Source organism: Larimichthys crocea, chromosome XIII (genome assembly GCF_000972845.2).
Source record: "Larimichthys crocea isolate SSNF chromosome XIII, L_crocea_2.0, whole genome shotgun sequence".
Classification (NCBI taxonomy): domain Eukaryota; kingdom Metazoa; phylum Chordata; class Actinopteri; family Sciaenidae; genus Larimichthys; species Larimichthys crocea.
The window spans coordinates 47,534,588-47,545,261 of record NC_040023.1 but is presented as its reverse complement, the minus strand read 5'-3'; the positions used below and the strand labels follow the sequence as shown (position 1 = coordinate 47,545,261).

Sequence of the window (10,674 nt, the reverse complement as noted above, 5' to 3'; positions counted from 1 at the left end):
GAATATATGTTGGGAAAAATAGCAATCCATGTGGATGTCTTGCGGCTAACATCCCTCTGGCTCTGTGCTCCTCTCCCGGTCCGCTGCTGTAAAATGATTATCCGACTGGGTTGTGCACTTTTTAAATCCCCACAAAGTAAATAACAACCGTAGCTGACGATAATAGCAAGGTACCAAGTTCTTGTTACAGAAAAGGAGAAAATTGAAAGTAAACGCTGCATTTAGACAACCATTTTTGATAAGAGGATAATTGAGGCGACACTGGCGTATAATTAGGGGATAATTTATGCTATATCCACTTTTATTCCACCCTCCCAAAATAAATCCAGTCCATAATCATTACAGGCGAATTGTTCTTAATTTTATAGCTGCAATTTGAGTAAAGTGTGGCCGCTAATCAAATAGGTTTTCGTAGTAACTTGATTGCAACCATAATTATTTTTCATCTCCTTTTTTTGGCGGGTTGAAATCGTTGAACACTGAAAGAAAAATGCGGTGAAAGTGTTGCAAAACCTGATTTGAATGCGTAAATATGAGCGGAAATAGAATTTTGTTCTTATTTGCGTATCGAACATCGCAGCCCTCACAGGCAAACTGTATAATTTACATATATTGAGGACCGTATCAGGCCTCATATTACAACAGGGATAAAAGACACTGTCAGTTTATCTCGGTATCCACCCTTCTATCTGCAAAATAACCTATTGTACCTCAGGCATATTGTTATTTGATGTGTCACATGTGCTGTATTTTGAATTGTCTGAAGATCCTTAATCATATGGTCAGTAGCCCCAGGAGAAACCAACAGTTATAATATATGTTACTTTGAGAGCGGAGGGTGGGGGGGCTTAAAATGGGGCTGCTCATAGGCCACATCAAAGAAAATACAAGACTTCTTTTTTATTCTTTGTGGAATAAAATATACAAATGAACAAGTTCTAATTAGTACATTTAAAAAAAGGGGGGAAAAAACCCAGAGACCATTTTCATTTATTTCCAAGCTGCTCCACCTGTTTCTGGAGTTTCCTTGACATAAAACAGATCACTTCTCTTGTATAAATAAGTATAATCTTAAAGGGGGAAAAAAACTTTCAATGTATATTTAATACGTCTGGGATTATTCTACGCTCATTTGTGAATGTTTATAAATTTGATTTAAAAAAATATTTTAATCATTTTGATAGATGACAAGGCGTGAAGATGGATATTTCTCTTATGTGGGGTTATCTTGTAAATAATTTGCTTTAAAAGTAGATTTTTCAAGTTTGTGTGATGCTTTTCTATAAGTAATTAATGCCGGTGGAGAGGAGGGGTTAAAAGCTGAGAAGAAAAAAAACATATAGACTGTTGGCTCATCAGGCTAAATCAAAGTGCGCGCTATATGTTGTTGCGCGTCGTGCGTAATTTGGGGGTTTGGGTTAAAAAAAAAAAAAAAAACTACTCGGCAATTCCAAAAGAGCTGGTTTTTCGTGTGAAGCTTGTCTGTAGGAATTATGCGTCTTTCCCACCATATATTATTTCCCCCATAGTTGTGGTGGTGGGAGCTGGTAAGGTGGGTTAACTCCAGCTCAAGTCTCCGTGAAGCGCAGAGCACTGATGACGTTGGGTTGGATGACCAATCGGGAGGCGCTGCCCTTTGGAGACAAACCATTTTACTTGTAGTGTCTGCATCAAGTCTGGAAGCAAGGGCTCAATTTTAACAGAATCCACCTAAAAATCTCTCCCTTAACTTATGCCTACCTTCCGGCACTTTGAGTGAGAATATCACAGGACAAGAGAGGTGGGGGGGAATAAAGACGCCTCTGGAAAATTCGGGTGTTAATAGGACAATATCTGTTCGCGGTGGAGAGGGGAGAGAGACAACAGCACGGCGAGAGAGAGAAAACCGATTTGGTCTTGAGAGAGAGGGGGGTGAGTGCTCTCAAGGCAGAAAATTCGATGATGACCATGACTACGATGGCTGACGGTCTGGAGGCTCAGGACTCGTCCAAGTCTGCTTTCATGGAGTTTGGGCAGCAGTCGCACTCACAGCAGAGCTCCCCGTCGATGGCCAGCGGCCACTACCCGCTGCACTGTCTCCACTCCGGCTCACACGCTCACCACCAGCACGACAACACCCCGTACACCGGGACCAACACCTACAACAGGTCGTTACCCTACCCTTACGTGAGCCATCCGCACCACAGCCCGTACCTGCCATCCTATCACAACAACACGGGAGGACAAACAAGGTTAGACGGCACAGGTAAGAGACCCCCTTTTCACCAGCCAAGTGGAAAAAATGCGCACCGCGTCATGTCCATTCCCAGCGCCTGCCCGTGCCATTAGCGCTTCTTTTAATATGGATGCCCCCCACAGTTGGGGATCAAACCATACTCCTTGCCAGTTTTGGTGTCATGCCCAAGTCACCGCGCGGATACTCCAAATTCGGAGCGTAGGTGGGTGATTACACGGAAGAAAATTCGTGCGTAAATGGCACCGGAGAAATCGAGATCCAGCCTTGCTACTTACTCTCTCAGTCTGTTTTTTTTTTTTTTTTTGCTGTCCCGTTTAACACTCGCACAAAAAAAAAACGGTTTTAATGCCCGGTGTGTGATCATCACGACCGTGCAATCCTCACCAACTACTCGTGAAAATTAGGCAGCCCGCACGTCTTGAATGTTGTAATTAGCATTTAATTGACATGTCATTACCAGCAATATTCTAAATATGACAGCGTATGAGGATTGTGGCTGCCTCGGAGCTTTAAGGCAATATGAGATGTCAACGTTTATCAGGCTGAATTTCACCATTTATACACGGTTTCATTCGATGCGCCTCTGTATTTAATCTCCACCTTTTCCCCCGGAATATTTGAGCACAGAAAAGATGATGCAAGCTGCTGCTGCTGTTGTTGTTTCTTTTCTGAATAATAACATTGATTGTTTTTGTTGCAGAGCAGCAGAAGACGACGGTGATTGAAAACGGGGAAATCCGTTTTAATGGGAAAGGCAAGAAGATTCGCAAACCTCGGACAATTTATTCCAGTTTGCAGCTTCAAGCACTGAACCATCGTTTCCAGCAAACACAGTACCTCGCTTTACCGGAGCGCGCCGAGCTGGCTGCCTCTCTAGGACTGACACAAACCCAGGTATGAGGATTTACACTCTGGACTTGAATTTCTGGAAATCATCGTGTGTCTTATCAGAATAAAGATTATTATTATGTTTTATGTTTTTGATTTGCTGATCATTTTTGGAGACGTTTTCAGCCTCTTTATCCACGTGTACTTTTACTAATTGCACATCATCTCCCCCCGCAGGTAAAGATTTGGTTCCAGAACAAGAGGTCAAAGTTCAAGAAGCTCCTAAAGCAAGGCGGCAACCCGCACGAAAACGAGCCTATACCGGGCTCCATGTCCCTCTCACCGCGCTCACCGACCATCCCTCCAATATGGGACGTCTCGGCCTCTTCTAAAGGAGTAAACATGCCGGCCAACAGCTACATGCCCGGTTACTCTCACTGGTATTCCTCCCCACATCAAGATTCAATGCAGAGATAGACTGACGAGGCAAAGAAGGTCATGTGAGCTGTCTGGAGGCCTCCGGATCTCCGCCATGCAGTTTCCAACGTAGCCTACAATTTGTGTCAGCGCAGAGACTGGATGCTGGAGGAGGAGGAGAAAAAAAAATCCTCCGCTGCTCCTCTGCTGAAGGATAAAACGGCAGCCAAACCTCGGTGTGATGACACAAACAAGGGAACTATTTTTTTTTTTTTTTTTTTTTTTTTTTTTAAGCGTACATGGCTGTTCAATGGGCTCGCATATTTGTTATGCTTTCATTCATGTCAACATCTGAACGTCAATATACCAAATATTATCAGTGACATTTTGGCCACTTTTGGGGGGCAAAGACTTGCATACACACTCCACTGCGCTGTGGCGCCCAGAACGTTTAGCCATGGTGGACTCCTGACTGCTTTTTTTTTTTTTCTTTCTTTTCTTTTTTTTTTCTTTTGTTTTGTTTTTGTTTTTGTTTTGGTTGTTTCTCCAACATGCAAAACCAAGCAAATTGTCTGTCTGTAAATATAATCTGCGATTTTAGTTGTACATACACTTTTTATGTTGTCAGATTGAGTAAACCGTGACTCAAAACAGATGCCTGCTTTGTTGCATGATTTCAAACAAAAAAAAAAAAAAAAAAAAAAGAAAAGAAAAAGAAGAAAAAAATCAACAACATTGTAAATAGGCCGTTTTATGCTTCATATTGGTCCAACATCATATGACAATAGGCCTATTTCCCGTCATCTTGGTGCACACAAGCTCCTAACAAACACCATGAACATAAGGTAATGACACAGTGCTGCAGAGAAAATCTCATTTCATCAGAGTAAACATTTTTTTAAAAGTCCCCAAAAAACAAAACAAAACGCTCAATAGCTGATGAAGAAATCTACAGTATATAGATTTATCAAATGCACTCAACACCGGAGGAAATTAACTTACCCTGCCCCGCTGCTGTCTACATTCACCTCGAAAGACATTTGCTCCAGGTCCAGCTTATCTTGTCATTTCACCCTCAATTATTAGAAGTATTGACAAAATGTTTTCTCCCTTCTCTCCGTCCTAATGCAGGCCGTTAAATGCCAAGCTCCACGGGATCGATGTTGAACAAAGCAGCCAGCTGCAGTGGTGTTCAATATGAAGGAGATATTTGGGACAATTTGTGGGTTTTTATCCAAGTGAGGCTTTTTTTCCATTCTCATAAATGCAGGCATAATTAGGGTAATTTTTGATGTAGCCCGCTGATTACAGCGTTTTTACCGTCAAAGATAATTACCTGTAATTTTCTACCACTTTTAATACTAAAAGGCATCTTTATTTGGATTTGAGGTAGCACAGATGGAACAAAAGGGAAAATTATTCGGTTATTCATATACAAATTGCTGAGAAGAGTGAGCGCTCGGGATATTATCTGAAATTACAACGCTGAAAAGCTTCATGCAGCTGTCAAGTCGCGGATGTCCCACTGGCGCACATTGAAGCCTGTATACCTGGGCCCCTACAGACTAGGGGGGCCCTAAGACTGCTCCTGGTCTATGTGCACCCTGATCTGCAGGCTGCAGGGAGCCCGAAGCAGCAAGTCGAGTAAACATCAACAAAGCTCATAAATACACAGTTGTGTTATTCATCTCCGAGAAGTGACACGTTTCATCATGTTTTGCAAATGCAGGAAAGGCTTTGATGAGCTAAATCAGCTACGTTTGAGACTCAGGATGGATGGATGGATGGATGGATGGATGGATGGATGGATGGATGGAGGTAGAGATAGAGGTAAAGTGCAGCAGAGTGACAGATATGGGGGTGGGGGGGATGCAGGGAGGGATGTGTCACTTCTTGCTCTGTGTGCTCTGTCAGAGCAGTTAGCTGATGCACTATACAGCAGGCTTCTCCTCATATAAAAGCTCCAAGCACCTGACAAGATTTCACACATCACCACATTAACTGTATACCTTGTTGTAAACAACCCCCCCACCCCATAAACACAATCCACAATCCAGATATGCCCTCCAGCAAATAATAATAATAAAAAAAAGGACATCAGATTTGAGAAAAATGCGTTTTCTCCTCCATCTTTTCGGCCATAATCCAGACTCAGAGATGAAGCTCAGAGCCTCCTGGTTTGTAATTTCCAAGCAAGAGTCGCAGTCTCCTCTAAGATCAGGAATAGCCACAGGAGAGAGAGAAAATAGAAGACTCATCCTTACCTTACCTTTCTGCGCTTCCCCTACAACACAGACTAACCAAAAAACGCTCTGCACGGTTTTACTGCTGGTGGTTGAATAAGCAAATCCAGGTGGGAAAGTGTTTGCACACCCCGGTAAGCTCTTATATATTGCCTGCAAAATTAGCTGTTATTACTGTCACTGTTTAGTGATGGCGAGCTTGAAAAAAAAAAAAAAGAGCCCTCTGCAATCAAGAACCAAGCGCATCTTTGCAAATTATAGGTAATTGTCAATGTCCAGATTATGATAATGGAGGCCCTAATCCTGGAGAATAATTATTGTGGAGTGTTACAGTTGAAGCTGTCCAGTAAAGCTAACTGTCATTATTTAGACTCGATTTGCAAAACGGGGGGAAACTAGCTGAGTGGAAAATGTTCGGTTGGAAATAAACGGGGGCTCTCGATATAATGGCACCACTAGTGTGTGTGTGTGTGTGTGTGTGTGTGTGTGTGTGTTAGTGACTGAGTGTGTGTGTGTGTGTGTGAGAGAGAGATATAATATAAAGGCCTATGTGTGCTACTGTGCACGAGAGCTTGTTCGCGCGCACGAGTGTTCCGTGGAGCGCGTACACGTGCCATGCGTAAAATCCCCAAAATTTCTCGAGTGACCTGCGCGCAATTGTAATTACGGTACTAGCGTTTAGCCTACAGCAGAAATTAGGGCCGAAAACAACAACAACAATAACAAGAAGCACGGAGAAGAAGAAGAAAAAGAAGAAGTGAGTTTTCTGCAGCATTTTTGCTCCAGCGTGTGTGTGAGTGTGTGAGAGCGAGAGAGAGAGTGTGTGTGAAGTGTATTCAGGTTGCAATCAGGAAGAAGGTTCTGTGTCAGGTGGAAATGGTGACATGCATGGGTCAGTGTGTGGGTCAGATGCAGTAGTGTGTGTGTCTATGTGTGTGTGTGTTAGAGAGAGAGAGATAATTGGAGGAGGAGGGAGAATTTCGTGCAACATGTTTGTAAAAACTCACATCTATAATCTTATTGCATGTGGCCGGGCTAAATTCAATTAGATCCATTTTCAAATCCTCCATGTTTCTCACAGTGGCGCGGTTTGTTTAGCGGTTTTGCAGCAGGCAGCGCTGGTATTACTGCCTGCTAATAACACGGTGATATTGTGGAAGATTTTTCCTTTCTTTTTTTTTTTTTTTTTTTCTTTCTCCTTTTTTTTTTTTTTTTATTTTACCCGGAAGGTGGGCTGCGGCCGGGAGTGGCAGAGCTCTGGAGCCGGTCTACCCCCACAGGAATGCGGATTGTCTCAGATCTCCGTGCCGCCCCCCTCGCCTCCTCTCTGCCATTCAAAGCGGCTAATTGTAGGGGACACAAAGCGAGAGCGACTGCAGACTGTCTGCAGCAGAGGAGCAGGCATTTTTCTCTCTTTGCAGACGAGCTGGAACCGACTGAGAGGCTCAATCAGGTTCTCCTCTAAAATACAATGTGAGTGATAAAAAGGTGATCATGCTGGTGGTGATCAGAGGCAGCAGTGAATATAACAATAATAAAAAAAGATTATACCAGTGATTTCTTATTATTAAATTTGAGGCAAAATAGGTGGGATTATTATAACATTTAGTTAATTTAAAAATAAGGACGTTTATAACAATATCAGGGTATAAAGCCTATAATATCACCATGGAAATGAGCCACTATGACTTCCACAGACACAACATTAATCTATAAAATATAAGATTATTATAAGGATGTTCTGCAGACTCACAACTCACAAGTCAATCCAATTAAACCGGTTTTCATTTCAGGGAAACGTAATTATTATTGTAGGTGAAGGCTCACCGTGACACATGGTGGCAATGTTTTCTCAGAAATATAATTACAATAGCACTTATTTTATTTTTTGTCTTTTTAATAAATCACAAAAAGATTCTCGAGATTAAGCTGAGTCTGGCCACAAAGGGGAAAATAAAGGCACATTTCTCAGAAAAAAACAGATATTTTTTCATCCTCATCACTTTAAGTTTGTCTGTTTTTAATATAAAATCAAAAATAAATAAAAATATCACGGTATATATAGATTTGTGAGTGTTATTGCGGATGAAAACTAGTACGATTTACGGCATCTTAATACTGAGCAGCTGTGATTTAGAACCTGACGTGGAAATGTCACCTGAGGCTCACAAACATTATTTATGTGTGTGAGTCTTTGTCGTGATTTTCAGTGTAAATAACTGCGGGTTAAAATAACAAGAGACTGCAGTGAGGCCGGAAGTTTTCAAAGATCCATTGTCCATTTAAACGTTTAATAGTCTTCCAAAATGCAATAAATTACATGCACACATTTACACATTTTACACGTTTCTTCTATGACTGTCATCAAATACATTGCATATTCCTCTGAAATTTGAACACGAGTCCCATAGAAGTAGGAGGAGAAAAAAAAAAAGAAGATTTGAAATGAACAACAGGGTTTTTTCAATATAACGTCCCCGCTCCGAGAGCCAAAGAGTGCTGTATTGAGTTAGGGGTCTGCAGGTGGGAAGCCATGGAGCTGCCGGCTGAGGTGTACCATGACCCCGAGGTTTCCAAAAAGTTAGAAGCGGTCGTGTTGATGTTTTGTGGCTGTAGGCTGTGCGGCCTGGAGGGGCCCTGTGTGTCCCAAACGGCCGGGGACTGTGGTGAGTTGCAGGCCATGGGGTCGCTGGAGCTGGGGCTGTGCTCCGGTGGAAGTTCACCATTTTTCATGATCTTCTTCAATTTTGATCTCCTGTTCTGGAACCAAATTTTCACCTGGAAAAGAAGCGAAAAGCAGAGGCCATTAAATATCTCATATATAAACCCAAGCAACAATAGATCTGGAGGAGGCGCGGTGCGTAAAGGCGCACAGAAACAACGCGCAACAACTGTCGTTATTTTTAAGGAAACTGCATTAAAAACAACAAAAACAGATGAAGAATTCATTTTTATTTGAGATCCTCACCTGTGTTTGTGTGAGCCCGAGCGAGGCAGCCAGCTCGGCTCTCTCAGGCAGGGCCAGGTACTGTGTGTTCTGAAACCGCCTCTGCAGGGCGGCCAGCTGGAAGCTGGAGTAGATCGTCCGGGGTTTCCTCACTTTCTTCGGCTTGCCGTTCACCATCCTCACCTCAGGCTCACTTATCTCTTTTTCTGTGAAAATAATTAGAACAAGAATAAGCACGCGTGCTTATCTCAACGTGCACTATGTTTTTAATATCAATTTTTATATGCACATGTCTTTTAAATAACGAGAAAATCCAGTTTCATAAACCAAATTAATTCCCTGCTCATAAAAAAAAGAAAGCACGTGTCTTCACGTAAAACTAAAAAAAACAACATCTGATCGAGTGATTTTAAATAAACATAAAGTATCATTTATTTCTATTTGTCCGTTTCATTTCAGATTGCACATTTTTGGATTTTTACGCGCGTGAAAAATGCCAAAACATGATAAAATAAGATGAAAAAATGGACAGTTTGGTTATATATTTAGTCTAGGTAATTATCCACTGATGGTCTGTTCTCATTATAATAGAAAAATCTGCGGCCCCTACCTTGTGGACTCGGCTGGGCTTGCACTCTGCTGTAAGTCCCAGCGTACTGGTGGTAAGCGGGAGTCGTGTACGAGCTGTAATCAGTGTAGGATTTTGTCGAGTAATTTCCAGCGGATCCATTTACACCCGGGTACTGGTACTGGTAGGCATTGAGCGGCTTCCCGTACGAGGTGGAGCTGGGCGAGCAGTAGCCGTGAGTGACTCCAGCTGCGGGACTGTAGTAGCCAGAATCCGTGGCGGTGGACTCGGGTAAAGTAGGAGATTCCTGAGACGGATGGTGCATGGTGGAGAGTTGAAAGGAGCTCTGGAAATCTGCAGGTTTCACACTCGGGATCCTCCGGTCGAATACTCCAGTCATACTTCGACAAGTAACGCGTGGGTTTGTTTTATTTAATTAGCAAAAAACGAGGCAGTCTTACTCCAAAGTGGTGTGAAAACTACACTGGCATTGTTGAAAGGCTCTCAGGCCGTCGGTCTCTGGTGAAGACTGCAGCCAGCCCCGCAGCAAAGACTTGGTTAAATCCTAAATCGCGCTCTTACGCACTGCAGGGAGGATCTGGTTCCATTGGCCAAGGCGCACACAGACACAGCTACACCCAATTCACTCAGCCAGCTTTCTTATAGGGGGGAAACCACCCGGGCTATGTGGCTGCATTGTTGTGTTTTTATACTATCAATCAATGGGAGCAATTAAAGTGTTGGCCGTGTGGCCAATCGACGTTTTCAGAAGGATGAATTAGAGGGACAAAACCTCATTACCAAAAAGGCCTCCTGCTGTAAAACTGGACGATTATTACGACTGTCTTCATTATTCTGTATTTATGCATTTTATTAAAACAGACCCAGCGTTATTTGATTAACTTTTTAACACCAAATAACCCCAAACATGACAAGAAATGTTTAAATTATGTCAAATTAAAGAGATATAATATCAAATAGAACGATTTAGTGTTATCATTAAGCTTATTGCTTATCAATTTTAACAGCCACGTAAGATAAATCTGATTAAATATGATATATAGATCATCCGTGAGAATATTGTCTTACATCTTACAGTGGTAAATATCCAATATATACAACATATAATCACTAGATCCATTATATTTAATGTCCTAGATATATATTCCATAACTAACAATATCTCCCTCCCTCAGGAGACATTTTTCTAAATCCATCCGACTGCTCTTTGATTGACATGTATGATAATGTCAGAACTGACCAGCTTCCCCAACGGGATCATTAAAGATTCATGTTATCTCTTATCTTAAAACCTGCTGTCCGGCATGTTTAAATCAACGCCGAGCGGCTCAGTCTGCACATTGAGTGGTGAACAGCGCCGACTAGTGGGAAAACTGAGGCGCTGCAGTCCAGACTCTGCCTTGTGGCAACACAC

At 42.3% G+C, this 10,674-nt stretch overlaps 2 protein-coding genes across 2 annotated transcripts; one reads left to right on the top strand and one right to left on the bottom strand.

The window, feature by feature from the left end:
• Positions 1–1,200: 1,200 nt before the first annotated feature.
• dlx6a (distal-less homeobox 6a) lies at positions 1,201–4,140 on the top strand. The gene is made up of 3 exons (XM_010735775.3): positions 1,201–2,245; positions 2,937–3,130; positions 3,302–4,140. The coding sequence occupies exons 1-3, from the start codon at positions 1,939–1,941 to the stop codon at positions 3,539–3,541; spliced, it is 741 nt and encodes a 246-aa protein (XP_010734077.1). The 5' UTR covers positions 1,201–1,938; the 3' UTR covers positions 3,542–4,140.
• Positions 4,141–7,839: 3,699 nt separating this feature from the next.
• dlx5a (distal-less homeobox 5a) lies at positions 7,840–9,922 on the bottom strand. Its single transcript, XM_010735774.3, has 3 exons — positions 9,282–9,922; positions 8,693–8,877; positions 7,840–8,502 (listed from the first exon to the last, which is right to left on the bottom strand). Exons 1-3 carry the CDS (start codon positions 9,637–9,639, stop codon positions 8,188–8,190), a joined length of 858 nt encoding a protein of 285 aa, XP_010734076.1. The 5' UTR covers positions 9,640–9,922; the 3' UTR covers positions 7,840–8,187.
• Positions 9,923–10,674: the final 752 nt, after the last annotated feature.